The sequence below is a fragment of the Lissotriton helveticus genome, chromosome 9 (assembly GCF_964261635.1).
Source record: "Lissotriton helveticus chromosome 9, aLisHel1.1, whole genome shotgun sequence".
In the NCBI taxonomy this organism is placed as follows: domain Eukaryota; kingdom Metazoa; phylum Chordata; class Amphibia; order Caudata; family Salamandridae; genus Lissotriton; species Lissotriton helveticus.
This window is the reverse complement of record NC_136070.1, coordinates 139736528-139758236: the sequence shown is the minus strand read 5'-3', so window position 1 is coordinate 139758236 and position 21709 is coordinate 139736528. Positions and strand designations below refer to the sequence as shown.

The 21709-nt window shown below is 49.7% G+C and overlaps 1 protein-coding gene across 1 annotated transcript in view; it reads left to right on the top strand.

Moving 5' to 3' along the window:
- Positions 1–21709, top strand: part of MAPKBP1 (mitogen-activated protein kinase binding protein 1) — a 986444-nt gene that overhangs the window by 816073 nt on the left and 148662 nt on the right. The window contains exon 26 of the mRNA XM_078662278.1: positions 11208–11353. Within this exon, the coding sequence (XP_078518404.1) occupies positions 11208–11353 (146 nt within the window). The remainder of the gene's footprint in view (positions 1–11207; positions 11354–21709) is intronic.

Here is a 21709-nt window from a genome sequence, read left to right as displayed (position 1 = left end):
AAGGGAAATCTGAAACGCGTCAGGCTCAAAGGGGAGGCTGTACATTGTACCTGCCACCTGCGTACTTCCATACCTGATATTAAAAGGCTGGTAACCTTTCTCTGCTGTCTCGTGTGCGACTCTATTGGGACTACCTGTGCTTAAATCTATGGGCGGACGCCCATCCGCCGAGTTCCGCACCAACCTGCAATTTTGAGGGGGCCACACGGATGGATTCACCTCCTAATGTGGAGCGACAGAGCAGGATTGAGGAAGGACACTGTGGCAGGGGCTCACTTAGGGCTTCATCTACTACAGTTATCAGTGCGCCATAATCATGGGAGAATATTTGGGCACTACATATCCCATAATTCCTGTATTACGCCTGAAGGCGTGACTGTGTATTTAAATTGAGGGATTGCCTGCCCGCCACTGCACGAACTTTCCCGGCAGCCTCTGAAGAAAGGGAAACCTGAAACGGGTCCGGCTCAAAGGGAAAGCTGTACATTGTACCCGCCACCTGCGTACTTCCATACCTGAACATACAGAAAATGAAGTCTCGTAAGGAGTTTCTATCATCTGACAGTGAGGATTCTTCTTCAGCTGCGTCTTCCAGAAGAGCCAGGAAGAGGGGTAGGTCTTTCCATTCAACTTGATCTGAACCCCCTGTTAAGGCCTCCCAAAAGACCTCTGATAGGTCTGAAAGGCCAGGTCCTAAAAAATCTCCTCACCGAGGTGTAAAGGAGAGGCTGGGAAAAATTGCTGAGACGCAGACATCAAAGAAGGTACTTCAGATTCCTTCTGTTGCTTCTCCATCCGCTGAAAAGAAGATTTTCAAGAAACCAGCGTCTGTCTCCTAGGAGGGGAAATCAGAAAGAAAAACTAAGTCTTCGGGTACGTCAACGACATCTAAAGTGCATCTGGTTTCAGTAACAGCTCCGTCGACGGTAGCTTAGTTGACGGCGGCTGCAGTGTTATCTCCATCGATGCTTCAGGTTCCGATCCCCTTGTCGACAATGGTGATGACATCTTCGATGACGACGATGACGCCGACAATCGTGTCGACGGCCATGACGTCGACTAAGACAACGGCGACGACGACAGCTGCTATGATAGTAACGATGAGCTCGTCGATGGTACAATCGTCGACAAGAGCCCTTTCTTCATCGACGGTTCCGTCGACGTCGAGCCCGTTGACGACGTCGACGATTCAAAAAGTCCGGATTTCCATAAGAAGGCAGCAGATCACTCAGATGACTTCTCCGCGCAGAGTGACGCCTTTGCCACCAACTTTGCTCTTGGAGGAAGAACTTTCAGAGGAGGAGGATGGCTCTTACGGGGATGCTTATAGTCCATCCCAACTTCAAGTGAAGTATCAGGACTCGGATTCCGACGATTACTATACTGAGCAAGGCCACTATGAACAACATGATAGACCTCAACATCAACCTCATCAGGATATGGTGGCAATGCCTTCCTCTCTTATTACGGATTTGCAAATGATATTGCAGGATTACAAAAAAAGGTTTCCATCGCAAGTTTCTGAACAACAAACGCGGTCTCCTCCTCCATCGATTCCTGCCACTTCTTCAACTACAGTGATTCCTCAGGTATCTCGTCCTCCGGAATCAGAGCCTAGAGAAAGCTACAGGAGATTATTGCTGTTCATGATGATGATGATTCATCGGACCATGATCAAGGTATTCATCAAGTCCCGGATCCTGATAATGAGTGGGACGGATATATCATTCCAGATCCGGCCTCACCATCGCCGGATCCTGTTGACTCTCCTCCAGCAGACATCAGAAGTTTCCATAACCTTATGGAGAGAGCTTCCAAGAGGTTTGGCCTTCCTGTTACGACCGTGCAGTCAGACCGTTTCCTTTATGATTTCAAGGAACCTTACAGGAAGTATGTCCGTTCAATCCCAATCGTGGAGCATGTATGGTCTGAGGGTACTAAGGTGATGTAAAATCCGACTACAGTCATCCCTGTTCTTCTGCGGTTGGAGAAGAAATATAAAGCTCCAGAAAAGTCTTGCTTGCCTGACAAGTCAACCAAAGCCAGACTCGGTTATTTCCCAGGCAGCTCAAAGAAAATCTAAGAATCCTTCGGCACCCCTTACAACACCACCAGATAAGGAGGGTAGACGCCTGGACAATGTGGGTAAACGATTCTCCTCAATGTTTAGCTTTCTAGTTCGAGCGGCGAATGCTCTTGCAATCATGGGTAGATATGATTGCCAAATGTGGTGCGATTTATCCCCATTTTTGGATCAACTTCCAGATGGTGCCATGGTAGAAGCCAAGAAGATCCTTGCGGAAGGTGAACGTTCTTCTTTGGAAATAATAGATTGTGCTATGGATATAGCTACCACCGCCTTTCGAGTCTTGGCAGGGTCAGCAGTTTTGACGTAAGGGCTGGCTTCGGGCTACCTGGTTTCGCCAAGAAGTTCAGAATAAGATCCTGCACTTACCTTATGATGGGGATATGCTTTTTGTCAAACATATAGACGATGCCCTTCAAGATATCAAAAAGGACACAGACACAGCAAGGTCCTTGGGGACATTGCAATACCGCAAGGTTCCTTTCAGAGGTGCTAAAGGGAGAGGTTTTTCTTCGTACAGAGCTGGTAACCAACAATGCTACTCCTCTTGTTCACAATCCTCCCAGTTGTACAAGCCACAATACTCGCAACCCCAAGGTCAATCCGCATCTTTCTCTCATCAACCATCAAGAGGGCAACAGGGTCGTCAGGGAAGAGATACTTCTAGGCGACAATAGCGGCCTCCAGGCTCGGTCTACTGTTCCTCCCCCTCCAATATCAAAAAGTGGGGGGCAGGATATCAAAATACCTCCTCAATTGGCAGATCATTACATCGGATCGGTGGGTCCTCAACATCATACAATTTGGCCACACACTAGAGTTTCAAGATTTTCCACCATCCAGAGCCCCTCGCGCCACAGAATCAAAACATCTGAATCTTCTACGTCTCGAAGCTCAGGAACTACTCAGAAAAGGAGCAATAGAATTTGTTCCTCAGTCCCAATGAGGAAAAGGTTTCTATTCCAGGTTTTTCCTGGTTCGCAAGACAGAAAAAAAGTGGTGCCCAATTCTAGACCTAAGGGAGCTCAACACCTATGTCATAGAACTCATTTCGGATGGTTTCTCTCCAGGATATTTTGCGTCTCCTAAATCCCGGTGATTATATGTCAACTCTAGATCTCCAGGACGCATACTTTCATGTTCTCATTCATCCGGCCCACAGGAGGTATCTTCGCTTCTCAGTAGCCAAGAGCCACTTTCAGTTCAAGGTCCTGCCTTTCGGACTACGATCCGCTCCGCGGATATTTACAAAGGTATTGGCCCCAGTAGCAGCATACCTACGAAGACAGTCTCTGCAAGTGTTTCCCTACCTGGACGACTGGCTGATAAAGGCTCCATCCTCTCAAGCGGCCACAAGGGCGGTCGGAGATTGTATTCAACTCTTCAAACACTTGGGTCTGGGTCGCAACAAGAGCAAGGCTGTCCTTCTTCCATCCAGGTCGGCAAGATTTCTGGGGGCCATTCTGGATACAACTCATTGCAAGGCTTTCCCTTCAGAAGAGAGACAGAACAGACTGATTCTTTCTGCCAACCGATTGCAAAGGAAACAAACTCTTTCAGTCCGTCAATACAAATCCCTTCTAGGATTGATGTCATCTTGCATTGCCTTAATTCCACACTGCAGGCTTCACATGCTCCCCCCTGCAAGAGCAACTGGACTTGCAATGGCGTCAGGCAGAGGGATCGTTCGACGACAGGATAAAAATCACTCCTATCATGAGGAAGGCAATCAGGTGGTGGACTGCAAAAGAAAATATTGCGGAAGGTCTCTTTTACGATTCCTCCTTCTCCGTTAGTTCTGACCACAGATGCCTCTCTAGAAGGCTGAGGGGTGGTATAACAGGATCTACAAGTAAGCGACCACTGGTCTCAAGAGTTACACACCTCCCATATCAACCTTCTGGAGCTACGGGCATTTCTGCTGGCTTTGCAGTCGTTTCTTCCAAAAACCCGGAATACCTAAGTCCTGGTCCGTACGGACAACACTTCGGCCATGCATTATGTAAACAAGCAAGACGGAACAAGATCCAAACTCCTTTCGAAAGAAGCTCAGGAGATCTGGGAATGGGTTATTCGTCATCAGATATCTCTCTCAGCGGAACATCCTCCGGGCTCCCTCAATACGGAAGCGGATACCTTGAGCCGCCTAAGGTCGGTTTCTCACAAATAGGAACTGGATCAGAGAACTCTCGAAGGAATATTCTCTCGTTGGGGCACTCCTATTATAGACCTGTTCGCGACTCCAGAAAACAAGAAAGCCAATTCTTCGTAAGCAGGTATCACCATCAAAGATCGTTGGGGAATGCTTTTTCGCTAGCCTAGTCAGGCGCATTTGTTTACGCCTTTCCTCCAATTCCCCTGATTCCAAGAGTACTGAGGAAACTCAAGATGGAGCCCTGCACAATGATTTTAATAGCTCCAGCTTGGCCCCCCCCCAATTTTGGTACACAGAGCTTCTCTTTCTATCTCAGGATCAGCAAATTCACCTGCGTCCCATTCCAACCCTGTTGACGAGGTCTCAGGGCCGAGTAAGGCATCCGGACCAGAGTTCCCTGCAATTGACAGCTTGGCTCCGGAGCACCGAGTGTTCAGATCTTTAGATATCCCTTAGGATTGCAAATACATTTTAGCTCAGGCTCGGGCCCCAAGTACGAACAAAACCTATCTAACAAAAAGGAAGTGTTTTTGTGCATGGTGCCATAAAGAAAATCTTCATCCATTCACTTCAGCTCCTTATAAGAACTTACCGTACATTTTGTCTTTGGCCAAGTCAGGTCTTCACCACTCTTCCATCAAAGTGCATCTTGCAGCGATCTCTAGGTTCAGACGAACAGCCTCTGGCCCTTCTCTCTGGTCCGCAAAAGTGATCAAACAATTCCTGAAACGTTTATTCAGGGTTTTTCCTCCGGTTAAACCTCCTCCTCCATTATGGCAACTCAACCTGGTCCTCGGCTATCTCATGAGTGCTCTTTTTGAACCTATTCATAAAGCGGAGATGAAATTTTTGTCATGGAAGGTGGCTTTTCTTCTGGCAATTACATCGGCCTGAAGAGTTGGAGAACTTCAAGCTCTCACGATTGTTGATCCTTTCTCACAGTTCAAGAATGACTCTTTGATTTTGAGAACAAATCCGAAATTTATTCCAAAAGTCCCTTCGGATTTTCACTTGAATGAACCTGTTGTTCTAAAGTCTTTTTTTCCTCGACCTTCGACTCTGGCGGAAAGATCTCTCCACACTTTAGATGTCCAAAGATGCCTGAAATTTTATCTCCAACGCACAAAAGATTTCATAAAGACTTCGCAACTTTTTGTCGCTTTTAGCGCTCCAAGGAAAGGCTTGCCCCTGTCCAAGCAGGGGATATCACGTTGGATTGCCAGCACAATTCATTTCTGTCATCAGGCGGCAGGGAAGCCGCTGAGGGGGCGGTTCAAAGCGCATTCTACGAGATCTGTATCATCATCTACGGCTCTGTTCTCTGGCGTCCCTATAAAGGACATTTGTAGGGTAGCTACATAGAGCTGTGCCCATTCATTCACGAAGCACTACTGTTTGGACTCTTCCACAAAGAATGAGACAGCAGTCGGACAAGCAGACCTGAGGAATCTATTCCAGTGAGCGGTGAACTTTCCCTTCTATCCCTCCTTCCTTATTGCACATTTTGTATCTGATAATATTGTCTATCTATAGTTTCAAACTGTTTTACCTAACTATGATAATACTTATACTGTGATGTGCTGATATGCATGTAACAATGTGCATTTGTTGCTTACTGCTAGCTACTCTGATACAAAGCATGGGAATCTATGAAAGTCCAATACTGGGGCAAGAAAACAAGTTACTTACCTGTAACTTTGGTTCCCCAGTAATGGTACTTTCATAGATTCCCATGCGCCCACCCGTTTCCCCTTGGAAAGCTCAGCCTTCAGCAGACGTGATTACTGTTACACAACTGCTATGAAAATCTGAGGCTCTGAGGCTCTCTCAGGAGGGTTCTAAGGGGTGAGGCTACTCTGATTGGTTGTTGCAATTTTTTGGTCTCTTTTACAAAAAGAGGCGGATAGGCTACAAAATGAGGTGAGGCCTAGGCCTGTCTTTCACTTTTGTACCTACTGCTATGGTATTTTTTTCTATTACTGAGGCTCCCATTCTGACGACAGGGAATTATACAAAGCATGGGAATCTATGAAAGTACCAATACTGGGTAACCAAAGTTACAAGTAAGTAACTTGTTTTCTTATTCACAACGTTTGGAAACTGCGGTAATGCGCTATTTTGACTTGGCCAAGCCTACATGACTGGGGTCATCTTTAGTCCAAGTGAGTTCTAAAGTTTTTATACAAATGTCTCACATATGCTCTCCGCAAGGCCTGTTGCCCTGGTGTGGCTGAGGGGCACAAACCGTGCCCTAGCTGTGGTAGCGCACACCACTGAGATGGTCTCCTGTTTCTTAATCTAGTGAATATGGATGACTCGGAGTGGGTTTTCTGCGACCTGAACTGTGTGTATCGCTTGATTTCTAATAATATGGCCTACTAGGGTGAGGCTATCATTAGTAAAAGTAGATGCAGTGGCACTGGGGCCTGGGGTATACCTTTGCCACTGCACCCCAGATATGGCTGTCTTTTACTGTCCAGTAATGGGAGGGGGCTATATTCTTTACTTGCATTAGGACAATGGCACACTTGCTGCATCACTGTCCAGAATATGTGCAGGGAACACACTCTGTGTCTGTGTATTACTTGTGCTTACACTATATAGAGGCTGCCAGATTTTGAACTGTGTAAGCAGTGCACGAGTTATAAGCAAGGCCTGTAACCTCTGGCCTGGAGCCATATGTTCTGCATCTCGGTGGTATGTAAAGCACAACTTTCAGCAAGGCGATGTGTGTACCACTCAGATACAACCAACATGGCTTGCATCCTTGGGTGAGCACATGTTCACTGTGTGTAAGGGATGCCCTGGGAATGGCCAGGCATGTGGCAGTGAACTTTGTCGCTTCGATGTATGCATTGTTTAAGGTCCCTGCTGAAAGCCACAGGCCAATGGGTGTGAAAAAGGTGTACTCACTGCTTGACCATTTTCTGTGCGCTGTGTACCACTCTGATGGTTCAAATTATTGCATGCAAGAGGTCTCGCATTTTCAAAAATTTGACCTATTGGTATTGTCATTTACAATACCAATAGGTCACATTTTTGAAAATGCGAGACCTATTGCATTACAAATGCTTGTTTCGTGGGGCACCATTGATAGTAGCACATTCCCTGTGAGTGTTGAAGTTGATGGATACAAGTAAAAACTGTTCACTACCCTCATAGATCATATTTTCTGCTTCTAGCTCATTGGCTGGTAAAAAGTACTCTTAACTTGTGTATCAAAGGAGCGTCTCCTATGCCATATATTAAATATGGGTTGTTTCGGTGGTAGAACTGCTAGTGTTTTTTTTCCCTGCAATCTGGATCAAATATATATACCCATTATTTGGCAAAGATTGGAAACTGATCTCATTGCATATTGAGCAACTAGTGTAAGGTTAGGTGGCTTCAGTTGTATGCAAACATGTGATCCAGATCACTCATTTCTTTATCGCATCAGTGAGAAGTTGGCCTGATATATGATGCTCACTAGTTCTAGTGACCACCTTGTATCAGTCCAAACAACCCTTATGGTGATTGGTTGTAAGTCAACCTTATAGACCAGCTATCCTAATGGTAGCATGGACAAAGCAGTCTTAGGCTAAACTCTTTTGGCATGTGAAGCCAGCTGTTTTACCACAATATAAGCGCTTGAATACCAGATGAAAGGACACCACACAGGTTGTTATGAAAATAAACAGTATATTTATTAAGAACACCTCTAAACTCTTTATGAGGTCAGAGGGCTAAGCGCATAACAATCTCCTAGGAAAAATACGACAAGTTGCACAAAATTACAATGGTGCCCTAGAGGCACGACAAACCATATACTAAGTAAGTGGAATGTGATAGTCGATAAAAGGAATGGAGCTGTCCAGAGGCTGTAGGATCGATGGGACCACCCTACACTAACTCTAGGTAAGTAATAGGAGGCCCACGGAACGCGTGTGCAGAGTGTGAACTCACACGCGAGATGCGTAACAACGTCTATGGACAGTACAGTTCAAGTAAAAGGTAAGTACGGACAATCCTGACTAGGTAGGACTAAAACGACTGTGGAACTGGACACTAGGACAGTTAAACTACCCTTGAGCACCGAAATGCTCTCGTTACCTCACCCACGGGCTGCGGGTGCATAGGTGCCAAAGTGTCGGGTTCTCGCGTTGAAGTCAATGGAGCCTGAAAGAAAAGACGCTGCAGGCGACCAGGAGGAAGATGTCCGGTGTGATCCAAGGGTGGATCGATGAAGAAGAGGACCTAAAAGCAGAGGGGACAGTGTTCAAAGTCACTAGCCAGTGACCGGTGTGGAACCAGGAAGGAACCAGGTGCTGTCGTCACGATCAGGTGAAGAGTGGAGGCTTGACTCTGCAGCCACGTGGACCAGGAGGTGTCTTCGAGTCCGGGGTGCCCCTCTTTTGGAAGGGAGCAAGGGCCAGTCTGGAGCAACCAGACCAGCAGCAAAGATTCAAAGGTTCGTCGTCTAGGAGACCACTAGCCAGCCGGCAAGTGACCAGACAACGCGTCGAGCAGCAGACAAGCAGAAGGGCCCCACGCAGATCTCGTGGATGCTGGAGGGCTGATCTTTGGTTCAGGGGCTGCTCGAGGCTGGGGCTTCTCAGTACCCAAAGCACTTGGTCGAGTTTACCTCGGGAGTCTTGCTGGAAGCGAAGTGCAGTTTCTTTCAAGATGGCCTGTCCCACGTGTCTCGTCGCACCCACGGATCTCAGCTGTGCTGCAGATGTAGGTTGAGGTCGGAGAGGTCTGGGAATCCGGGTCTCGTCGGGCTCTGAAGTCTGGATCCTGGAAGGAAGACGAGAAAGTGAAGCCGCTGGACGCTTGATGGTGCCTGCAGTTGCAGGGTGGACACTCCTTGTCCACAAGAGAGATTCTTCAGTCTTCTGTGGAGCAGAACGTCGAAGTCCAGAGTTTCTTCTTGTAGAATTGTTCAGGATAATCTAATTTGGAATGGGACCAGCTCCTACCTTTATCCTGCTAAAGGGGGCTGCACTACTGACTAGGTCCCTCCCCTGGGTGGGACCAGGAAGGGGGGTGGTTACACCCCCTATCCTTTGTCCGGTTTCGTGCCAGAGCTGGGGCAGGGATGCCCCAGCCACTGGTTTGAACCGGTGTATGCACAGGACACCTTGTGTGCCCCAGGCATGTCTCATTCCTTTCAGGCCTATCCTCCCCAATACACAAAATCCTGTCTGGGGTGGTGCTAGCACCTCCCAAGGCAGGAAACCCTTTGTCCAAGCCCCCCTCGCTGGAAGGACTCCCAGCAGCAGGAGGTCAGACTTGTGTCTGTGGTGGCAGCATCCATTTTGTGATGCCAAGGCTCGAGTTAACTTTAACCGGGGTTCACAGTTACATACATGTCATGTCCCTCTAGAAGGGTGGAATGCTACCCCCGTCGCCAGAATTGGCGAGGGGGTAGTATTCCAATTCGTATGACACCTTACTCGACATGTTTTGATAATGTTATACCAGAGTTAGCATTTAACCGCGAGGTTGATAATGCACTTAAGAGTATATGGTATAGCGTTATCATGGAAACAGCTAAAGGACTTGGTTCCGAAAGCTGTAGACAGGCTCCGCTCATGCTAGAGCACCATCTCACATAATTCCAAGCATTCTGTCTTCAGGATTGATAAGGCCTGCCATAGGAGTGACTGATAGGAGGATATGTGTCCATTTTAGGGTTAGATATAGGTATACTATATCTATAGCAAAGGGTGATTACACCACCTTGCCCCAGCTGTCATGCAGCCAGTTGTGTCAGTTTTAGATGGCCAGCCAGGGGTGGCATAATGCATGCTTCAGCCCCTGGTAGGCCCTGGGTACACCTATGCCCTGGATACCTAAGGTACACTGTACAGGGACTGATAAGGTTGCACAGTACCAATTGGTAAATGCACCTAAGGTACATGGTTGTCAATTTAGAGAGAGAACAGCTAGGCTGTGGGTCTGATTAGCAGGCCCACAGCCAGGGAAAGTCGTAAACCAGTGAAGCAAAAAGCAAAAATCTGGGATGACCATAGGATTGCAGACCCCACTCTCCTACAGCATCCAACAACTGGTTTAAGCCAGTGAGCAGCCTGTTTTCAGCAGACCGTCTTATACTTAGTCTGGGCAAACTGTGGCCCACGGTAGCATGACAGAGGACTGGAGCTTTGCCATACCATTCCTTGACAGCTTACATTGTTAATGGAATTGAATTTCCCCTGGAAAGCCTTAATCAACTCCTTGTTGACACGAGGAGACAGCAAACCATACAAGTGCTACTGCTCCAATTTCATTGTCTGATTACTTATCTGCTTGAGTGGGGCTTTTTAATCTGTGGTGTCCTTTGTTGCGTTATCAGGCCTTAGAGTGTCCTAAATGATTGTTTGAAGGCTTGTGCCTTTTAAATAAACCAATTGATTAAATAGTCCAAGGTGTTTCCGAGCAGTTCTAGTCTTCTCACCAGAGAAGCTGTTCTCACAAATCAGTTATAAGAGCTTTCTGGCCATTTGGGTGCTTTGACCGTAGGTAATCTGTCCTTGTTTTGTCATCTTTAATACTGTGTCCAATTTAAATAGTCCTTCAGTTAGGAAACCATTTTGACAAGGCCAGGGTAAATGTCTTGTTTGCCTTCATGTCTACTTTAAACCTGTTGTGAAACATGTGGGTATTTCTTGAAAAACTACGGATTCCTACTATGCTTGAAATTCTCTTCCCAAATGCAGTAATGTTTCGAAAACCAATCATAAATATTAGTTCAGGGCTTTTTCTCTGACTGAGAATAGGCCTAGGTGATTACATATTCAGTTTCAGCTGACTACCTTTTTTATCTGCTTTTTATATGAAAGGTTGTCTGCTGAATGGAGTAGGAAGTTTCTGCCAAAAGCAGTGTCAACCCTATATTTAAAACAAGTGAAAGTCCATTTCAAAGTTTGATTACTGTAATTTCAGACATTTTTACTCATTTTAACTGTATCTTTCTTACAGTGAGTTCCAGGTAAAGGAAATTCCTCAAGGGAAATCGGGTAGAGATTACCAAGGGAATGGATGCCAAGATAAGAACAGCCCGGATAGTGCCTGCTCGATGGATTACTGCAGTAGTCGCCTTTCCAGCCCAGAGCATCCAAATGAGGGTGAGCTCCTGAAGGTGTTACCTCCAGATTTGGTGGTGACCGATAAACTGTAGCCCTTGTAGTTATTAAAGGCACTTCCAGATGCAGTGATTGTGAACCTATTAAGTAGGTCTTATAGCAGTCTTTAGATTGTCGTAGCCAGGACCAAGGAGAATCTGGATCATGTTAGGAAAATGGAAATAAACATTATCCTTATAGTCTTATTTTACTCCGCACAGCAGAAATATTTAAGTTTACTAATCTTTTTAATGTTATGACTGCACTTCATAGAAACCCATGCATAGATCAATTGTAGAAAATATGACCAGGTCGCAACACTCAATGCCATACTCTGTCTATATTAGCAACAACTCTCCTTTTAAATTACGTTGTAACCAGACTTAACCGTTTTAGCCTTTAGAGCATCCTTCCACCAACTCTGATGTGCTTGTTATGCCCTTGTGATCTTCTGAAGATTGGGCTGTGAAGTTACAAGCACTCACACTGAATTCATTTTAAGTTTAATCATTGTTTTGTTTGTAACACTGGTTGGGGTAATGCTTGCCTCTCTGTACTGGAGTCTCGACTTGCTTTCACAACATAACTCCCAGGCTATAGTGGGAATTCTGCTTTTTCAAAGCTTAGTCGAAATATTCAGTATGTTTAATTTAGAATTCCCTGAAGACAGATTTACTTTTCTAAGTCAGATTTCTAGTAATACTCTTGTCAGATCCATATAGGAAGCTTTGTGAAGCACCAGAAGAGATCTAATGAAAAACTAACAAGCAGACTGACAAACTCCTGTTCCAGTCTTTCTTTCTTAAACTGGTGAACCTCCTTTTGAAGTCAAATGTGTGTTTGATTTAGCCAGTCTCAGAATGTCCCTTTTACAAAACCTTTTTTATTGAGTTTTCATTTGTGCAACACACATGTATCATTGCATATACTGCTGCTAGATTAACAGCATATAAAACATGTCCAATCTGTAAGAACAGCTGATGCCGTGGTAGATGAATCTAATTATCTTTGCACTGCCTTATCTGTTGGAGCAAGTCTCTTTTTATCTCTGCTTGAGCTGAAGTACTGATCTCCTTGTTTATGGCCAGGAGAGGTGATAAATCACAATCAGTTTATCTTTGAATCTTGGAAGAAAATCTATTTTGATTGTGGCCTGTATCTGAAAGAAACAGGTTATTGTTAGATTCCTTTCCTTAGAATATCCCCAGGAGTCAGACTGGATCCAGAAAGTTTTCGTCAGCAGTACCCCTGCGCGTCGGTAGGCGTCGTCTGCGGCTCTGTCGTCAGCATTGTGATCGCAGGGATGATGTCGTCGGAGTACTTAGACGCCACCCTCGCACGCTGACGTCAGTTGTTCTTTTTTCCACGCCAGCAGGCGCAGATCCGGGAAGAGCAGTACTCTAGTCATTTTTTGACTAACTATTTTGATCTCTTTTGATTACATTTCGAGTTGACCTTCGACTTGCGGTGCCATAGGGATGCCTGGTTTTAAACCCTGCGAGGCCGGTCACCGCCTGGTGTCGGTGACCGATCCCCACCGTCTGTGCTTTTACTGCCTCGGGGCCGACCATGGTGACAAGTCGTGCCACGACTGCCGGGCCTTGACCTGGAAGACCGTCCTGTAAGCTGCTCGAGATCTGGCAGTCGGCTCCGCGCCGCTCGAGGTCCCGGTTAAGGTGGAAGTCGAGGGACCGGTCGCGAAGCCACTCGTCGGGCTCCAAGTCGTCCGGTAAGTCGAGGCATTCGAAAAAGTCGAAGAGGCGTCATCGCTCTTCCGACTCCCTTCGACGCGGCTGGGGGTTCGGGCGACACCACCCACGTGGATTCGTCAGAGCCGAAAGCGCCGCGTCCAGCTCTATACCCGCCGGTCCCTGGGTTGCACGTGATGCCGGAGGAGATTAGTGCTTTCCTCATGGCCATGAGGTCGCACTTCCCTCCGTCGGAACCTGCCGAGGCGCCTTCGCGCCCCGCGGGTCCGACTGGGAGCCGTAGCGGGCTGGCGGCTCTGGCCCCGGCGCCGTCGGGTGCTTCGGCTCCGTCGTCGACTCCGGTCCCGACACCGCAGGGCCCCACAGGATCCAGGCGCGGATCCGTGTCATCGCCAGTCGACCTCACGACTCCTCTGCTGGCGCCGACCCCGAGGGTGTCGTTCCCGGTGCCGTCTTCGGATGACGCCGGCCCCAGTTTCATCCCTGGTCCGGGTGCGACGCCGGAGCAGCGCCACTCGGCGCCGTCTCCGACGATGGGTGAGCAATTCACCTACGACCCGGCTCCATCATTTTGGCCTGTTTACCAGGAGATGGATGACGAGGAGGACTGGGAGGGGTCTGAGGACCCTCTGGCACAGCAGTGCCAATTGAGCCAGGACTGAGCAGAAGAGCTGGAGGAGGCCAGTGGTCTGGACACTTCACCCGACACTGGATTTGTCTCTCATCCCTCCGTGGCTTCGGAGGGGGGGGGGGCAACTTATAGCGTGGTGTTAAACAGGGCGGCCAAAGCCTTGGCTCTTGAGCTCCCTGTCGCGGCTGTGAGGACTAACCTCACTGAGGTGCTCAAACCACAGGCAACCTCTACTGCAGTTTAACGAGGCCCTCACCGACGTTCTGATGGGCACCTGGTCCAAGCCCTCTACAGGCCTCCCTGTGGATCGGAACGTGGCCTGACTCCACCTCCCGGCTACGGGCGACCCCTGCTTTCTGTCCGTTCACCCCACCCCCGAGAGCCTGGTGATCCAGGCCTCTATGTCCCAGACTGCATTCCCGACCGCTCCTCAGGATCAGGAATCCAAAAGGTATGATCAGTTTGAAAAGAAACTGTTCTCCTCTCTGAGTCTGGGGCTGCGGTCTGTCAACAACGCCTGCCTTTTGGGTTGTTACACCCACTCTCTGTGAGATACGGTTGCGGATGTGCTGCCACAGTGTCCGGAGGAGGCCCGGACATGGCTCGCCCAAACCCTGGCGGAGGGGCGGGATGCAGCATGGTACTCAATTAGATGTGGACTTGACACCACGGACTCGCTGGGCAGAGCGTTTTCCACGACGGTGGCGATTCGTCGCCATGCCTGGCTGAGGTCTGCCAACTTCTCGAGGGATGTCCAGCCACGCTCATGGACATGCCCTTCGATGGCGGTCGCCTTTTTGGCGACAAAGCGGACAGTGCGCTAGAGCGTTTTAAGGACTCCAGGGCTACAGCCAAGTCCTTGGGCCTAGGCCAGTGCCAGCAAACTTCCGCTTTTCGCCCCTTTCGTGGCCAAGGAAGGGGTGCCCCCACACGTCCAGCCAGCCACAGGCCGCAGAACCAGTCTCAACGCGGTTGCGGAGGTGGTTAAGGCCGTGGCGGTGCCGGGGGACAACGGTAGGGTAGGTCCACATCCGCTCCTGCAGTATCTGCCTCTAAGCCTTCCTAGTCCAGCATTTCAGGCCCATTCGATGCCAGTGGGGGGCAGGGTTCGCCATCACCTCCTCCACTGGCGCACCCTCACGTCGGACAGGTGGGTGCTGAAAATAGTCCGAAGGGCCTACTCCCTCCTCTTCGAGGCGACCCCTCCAGCCATGCCACCGCAGTACCACCGCATGTCGGGGGATCACTTGCAACTTCTGCAGGAGGAAGTTATGTCCCTCTTGGCCAAGGGGGCCATCGAGTGCGTTCCTGGGTCAGAAGTAGGACATGGTTGCTATTCCCACTACTTTCTGGTACCCAAGAAAGGCAAAGGAGGCCTATGCCCTATCTTGGACCTACGGAGCGTTAACGGCTTCCTCCGGAAGGAGAAGTTCAAGATGCTGACTTTGGCTCAGGTCCTAGCTGCCCTAGACCCGGGAGACTGGATGGTGATGTTGGACTTGCAGGACGCATGTTTCCACACCCCCGGCCTGCCGGCCCAACGGCGCTACCTGCGGTTCACGGTAGGCCATGAGCACTTTCAGTTTACCGTGCTCCCCTTCGGCCTTACCAGCGCCCCTCGGGTGTTTACGAAAGTGCTGGCGGTGGTCGAAGCTCATCTGCGCAGATAAGGGTTCATAGTCTTCCCCTATCTCAACAATTTGTTGTTGAAGGCGGGAGCGCCCCAAACAGTCGTCGCCCACCTCCAGACTACGGCCAACCTCCTGCACTCGCTGGGGTTCTCCATCAACGTGCCAAAGTCACACCTGTACCCCACTCAGAAGCTCCTTTTTATCGGAGCGGTTCTGACTCGGAGCAGTTTCGGGTTTATCCCCCCGAACAGCGGGTTCGGGATATTCAGGCTCTGATTCCGATCTTTCAGCCTTTATCCCGAGTTTCGGTCAGGTTGACGCTGCGACTCCTGGGGCTGATGGCCTTCTGCATCCTTCTGGTGCAGCACGCCAGGTGGAGGATGCGGGCTCTGCAGTGGGACCTGAAGCTTCAGTGGGCACAGCATCAGGGCAACCTGTCCGACCATGCCCTGATCTCGGAGGGCACTGCGAGTCAGTTGCAGTGGTGTCTCACAAACCGCGATTGGGTCAGCGGCAGATCTCTCTCCCTACCCCAACCGGAGCACGTAGTGGTAACAGATGCGTCCCTCCTGGGATGGGGGGACACATGGAAGAGGGGGAGATAAGAGGCCTCAGGTCTCTGGCGGAGTCCCGGCTCCATATCAACCTTCTGGAGCTGCGGGCGATCTGACTTACACTGAAGGCATTCCTTCCCTCCATCCGGGGAAGTGTAGTGCAGGTGTTCACGGACAACACCACCGCCATGTGGTACTGCAACAAACAAGGCTGGGTGGGGTCGTGGACCCTTTGTCAGGAGGCTGTGCGCCTCTGGCAATGGCTGGAATACCAGGGCGTCACCCTGGTGGTTCAACACCTGGCAGGTTCTCTGCACGCCAGAGCGGACAAACTCAGCCGCTGGTGCACGATGGTTCACGAATGGTGTCTGAACTCGGGCGTGGCGCAAGGTCTCTTTCAGCAGTGTGGAGAGCCTTGGTTAGATCTATTTGCCACCGAAGAGAACACGCAATGTCATCAATTCTGCGCGTTGGAATTTCTAAGGCGGCACTCGCTCTGTGACGCTTTTCGTCGCGAATGAGCTGCGGTCTGTTGTACGCCTTTCCGCCTATACCACTTCTGCCCAGGGTGCTGAAGATCAGGTGAGACCGGGCCCAAGTCATCCTTGTGGCTCCGAACTGGGCACAAAGATACTGGTATCCCGAGCTACTCAGCATGTCAGTCGATTCCCCCGATTCGTCTGCCTCTTCAGGAAGACCTTCTGTCGCAGCAGCAGGGGACGGTCCTCCACCCGAACCTGTCCAGTCTCCACCTACATGCGTGGAGATTGAGCGGCAGCAGTTGAGGCCATTTGACTTGCCTCCTGAAGTCTGTGATGTTATTCTGATAGATGCATCTGCCAGTGGATTCCTCACCTTGTGAATATCCCCCTTCGTCGGCAACGTTCGGAAAACTCTTTTGTAGCACGCTGCCGTGGACGATGTCACAGGAGCACGTCATCGCGCGCGACTCCAGCTGACGCCACCGACTCCTTATTAGGCCTACGTCGGCGTGATGATATTCGTTCCCTTTTTTCCGCATCGTCGACACTAACGATTTTTTGGAATCTGTGTTGCGGATAGTAACTTTGTTGCTATTTGTGTGTTATTGTATCTTTATCGAGCCACTGTCTTTTGCCGAAGATGTCGTAGAAGAAGACCAGGTTTAAGCAGTGCGGTTCGTGTGCCGGGATGATGTCCATAACCGACCCGCATGATGATTGCTTGTGGTGTCTGGGCTCGGACCACGATGTCGGAGGCTGTCGTTCCTGTTCCAAAATGAACCCGAAGGCTCTGCGTGAACGAGAGGCTAAATTCCTTTTGGCCAAGGTAAAAGAAAAGGATGCCAAGATGTCTTTGAGGTCAAGATCCAGACGCTCGAGATCGAAGTCGAGATCGAGGTCGAAGAAGAGATCGAGGTCGGCTTCGGGTCATGCTTCGGGATCCTCCAAGAAAAAACATAAGAGGAAGAAGCATAGCTCGAGGCATCATTCCGGCAGGGAGTCGGATTCGAAGAAGAGATCTTCATCTCGTAAGCATCTTAAGGATTGCTAGTGTGTGTGGTGTGCGCAACTGAGAATCTGGAGGCGGAAGCCGGGATTGAGAGTGTTAAACTGCTATTTGATTTTTTAATACTGCATTTGAATGTTTTTAACTTACACTTTGGTTGAGTGAAAATTCTGGGAGTTTTTACAATCTTATTTTGTTTGGAGACTGCCTAAATACCGCTGTGTTATAGCGGGTTACTCTCCCTTCCTAAAGACTCGTACTGAACTAAATCGGCCCACTTTGCCCGTATTCCATCTCCGGACCGCCCCCACCACAGCCGAGTAGGTGCTGCTTGGGGTCCCGCCATCTTGGGTGAGGAGCAGGGCGAGCAGACTAGTGCTAGGCCCCTCCCGCCCTCATGCACTCGCCAGTATAAAATGGTGCCCTTTCCCAGGAAGCGCAGCGGACGGACGCAGCGGGCGCGCCGGCGGGGCGCCGAAGGCGCGCCAACGGCAAGCCCGTCTGCGCCCGTCCGCGACGGGCCGGGACCAAGGGCCACAACCCCTGGCCAAACACAAACCATCACCTATAGCTCTACGTCCCTTCTACAGCTGCGAGGCTCCACCCCCGCCCCCTGTCGCGCTTCATGGAACCCTACTGTAAAACACTTTCTCTGTCAACATTGTGCATATCGGTCCTTTTCCCAGAACCCTGTCCCGACCTACCATATGCTTCTCGTAAATTGTAGATCCCTCCCTAAGCACTCCCTAGAGATCTCCCTACTCCTATCCGACATGGAACCAGACGCACTGTTCCTCACGGAAACTTGGCTTCATACAGAATCGGATCCTGATATTATCCAAGCACTATCCACAGGATACTAGATCCTTCGAGCAGATCGTCCAATCGGAAAAGGCGGCGGCCTAGCTATTATATATAAAAATTGCTATAACTGCCGCAGCTCACCCAATCAACTGTCCAGCTGCGAAAACCTCTCCTTTTCGCTAGACTTCTCCCCCCACATGTACCTTTTCAGGTATCCTCGTCTACCGCCCTCCCGGCACTGCAGGTAATTTTATCAACAGCCTGCCATCCGCCATAGCTAGCGGAGCCTGCACTCTACCCAATTACACCCTACTGGGTGATCTCAATGTCCACTTGGACGACCCCTTGGATCATGTAGCCGTGGAACTGCTAAACAGTACCGAGGCACTAGAACTCTCCCAGCGAGTGCGGGAACCTACCCACTCCAGGGGGCACCTATTAGACCCCATTTTTAGTAACTGTACTAACCTCACTGTCGACGCACCTATCCCTCTCCCTTGGTCCGATCATTCTTTTATCCCATTTACCTGGTCACCTTTAATTTCACACCCTGCTCCACCCCCGGTATCCCGGAGAGACCGCAAGTGGTCAAAACTTAGCCACTCACAATGGGCAACTACTCTAGAAGCCTCTATTCCAGTATGTAATCCTGATCCTACTATAAACAACGACAATTTTAATAAATGGATCACCGAATCATTAGACTGCATCCTCCCAATAACAGATCTTGAACCTAAACATAGCCCAAGAAATGCGCCTTGGTACTCCCAGGACTTGCGTAACCTGAAGAAGGAATGCAAAAAACTTGAAAGGAAATGGCATATCGACTATTCACAAGCAAGTAAAAACGCATATCGATCCTGCATAAAACTTTACAAAAACAACATAAAAAATGCCCAATCTACCTTCTATGAAAACAAAATAAATGCAGCGGCGTCAAAACCTAAGGAGATCTATCAAATTGCGAAAACCCTGTTAAAACTACCAGACAAATCACCAGACCCGCTGCAACGAGCAGGCCGAGCACTTCCATAACTAAATAGCCGCGATCTACTCATCTTTCTCTTATATCCCGGCCCCTACTACCCAAGTGGGCCACGATGATATAGGCTCGCCCCCATCTGTCTCCCTGGAGACTTTTCCGATACTGGAGCCTACCACCCTTGAAACCATCATGCTCCAGGTGAAGTCCGGATCCCCCAGCGACCCAGCTCCAGTCCAGTTCCTTCGGACAGTCACCTCCTCCATTTTGCCCACCATCCTAGATCTGATTAACACCTCCCTATCCTCCGGTACCGTACCACCAAGCTGGAAACAGGCAACGGTGAGAGCCCTTCTGAAAAAGACCAATCTAGATCAGAATAATCCAGGGAACTATCGCCCGATCTCTTTGTTACCCTGGATAAGTAAAATCGCGGAGAAACACGTGAACAACACCCTCACAGATTTCCTGGAAACTAATAACTTACTGGACGTATCACAGACTGGATTTCTCCCCATGCACGGGACAGAAACCGCGCTTCTTGCCGTGACAGAGGGAGCTAGAATGATTGCGGACCAGGGCGGCACTGCGGCCATTATTTTATTAGACCTCAGTGCCGCCTTCGATACCCTAAACCACGACATCCTCCTACACAGGATCTCAGATCTAGGAATAACTTCCAAAGTAATGGCCTGGCTCCAATCCTTCCTGGCAGACCGCTCTTTTCGAGTCTGTGAGGGCAACGTCACGTCGCCCAGCAAGTCACTCAGTTGTGGGGTTCCTCAGGGCTCCTCCCTGAGCCCCACACTGTTTAACATATATATGCACCCCCTTGCCGAGACCGTCCGCCCCTTTGGTGTGCAAATTGTGTCATATGCCGACGACACCCAGCTGGTGGTGACATTGAATCACCCCTTAACCCAGCCGAGTGACCTAAGGGGCTGCATGGAAGCAGTTAGCGCCTGGATGACCCAGTCATATTTAAAGCTTAATGGAGACAAAACTGAGCTAATGGTGCTAGGTAACTCCCCGCAAATATCGATTGACTCCATATGGCCACACTCACTGGGCCCCGCCCCTGAAGCCAAAGACACGATTAAGAGCCCGGAAATCTGGATGGATAAGACACTTACATTCAACCACCAGGCAGTCAAACTATCAGCCACCTGCCTTGGTATTCTCAGGCTCATCCGTAAGATCCTCCCTCTCCTCCCCTTCAAGGCAGGACAGATCATGGTCCAGGGCCTAATCCTTTCCCGGTTGGACTTCGGGAACGCTCTCTACCTAGGAGCTCCCCTATCAACACTCAAAAAACTCCAGGTAATTCAAAACTGTGCTGCCCGCACCCTCCTGCGCATCCCTCGTCGCCAACCGGTGAGATCTGAATTAAAAGACCTCCACTGGCTACCTATCGGGGAAAGAGTCAAGTTCAAAAGCATGTGTATTGCCCACCGTGCTTTTTGGAGAAAAGGAGCAATCCTTAATCACACTCTGATCAACCCATACCATCCTAGTAGACCGCTTAGGTCGGCGCACGCCTTCCGAGTTAGCAACCCCAGGATTCAAAGAGCGAGGTGTGGAGGCCGAACCTTCTCCGTGAACTCGGCAAGACTTTGGAACTCCCTTCCCCTTTCCCTTCGCTCAGAGCCCAACCTCCTCTGCTTCCGGAAAAAATTGAAAACTCTTCTGTTTAGCAGATAATCATAGTCCCTTTTCTCACCTACACTTGTCAATCTTTAGCGCTAGGACGCCTGTGGGTATCTATCGCGCTCTACAAAAACCAAATCCAATCCAATGTCTCCATCACCATCTTGTGAGCATGAAGGTGAAGCCTCACCTTTTCAGTCCAGAGGGCCATCTCCGGATCCGGAACCGAATCCGACTCTGGATCCTGGTCAGTCTTCTGCGCATGAGGAGGATGATGTTGAAGATCCTCAGGCTCTGGCGTCTCCGGAGCATCACCCAGAAGAACAGGAGGGTCAAGAAGGAACGGTTCCGGTGCAGCCTCCTCTGGGGCAGCCAGTGGGTTCGTACCCTCCGTTTCCTGGTCCTGGACAGGACCCCTCGCATTTCCTTAATGCAATGTATGGCGTGTATGCCAGGGCAATGTACCCCACTGGTGCACCGGCTGGTCCCATGGGTACATTATCTTACAACTTGGGCGTTCCTCAAGCTTACGCCCGGCGCCTTTTCTGCCATTTTTACCGACGCCATATCCACCATGGCTTGGTTCGGCGCCGCCGAGGTCATCGACTCCGCACCTGGCTTCGCCGACTCCGGAGCGACCTCGGGATCGGATTCGAGATTAGACGCCTGTTCCAGCTTCCCTACATCAGGCTGTTCCAGCTCCTCACTCGACGCCGGCCCCGACTCCATCGGAGTCGCTACCGGATCCGGCGACTTCGGATCGGTTGGAGTGGTCGAGGCGTAGAGCACAGCGTCTCACGGAAGAGAAGGAGTATGAGGACCCAGAAGTAGGAGAACTTCAGGATCAGGAAGATTATTTTGAGGATCTGCATAGTGCAAGTGGTTTGGAATTTTCACCAGAGTGGGGGTTGCC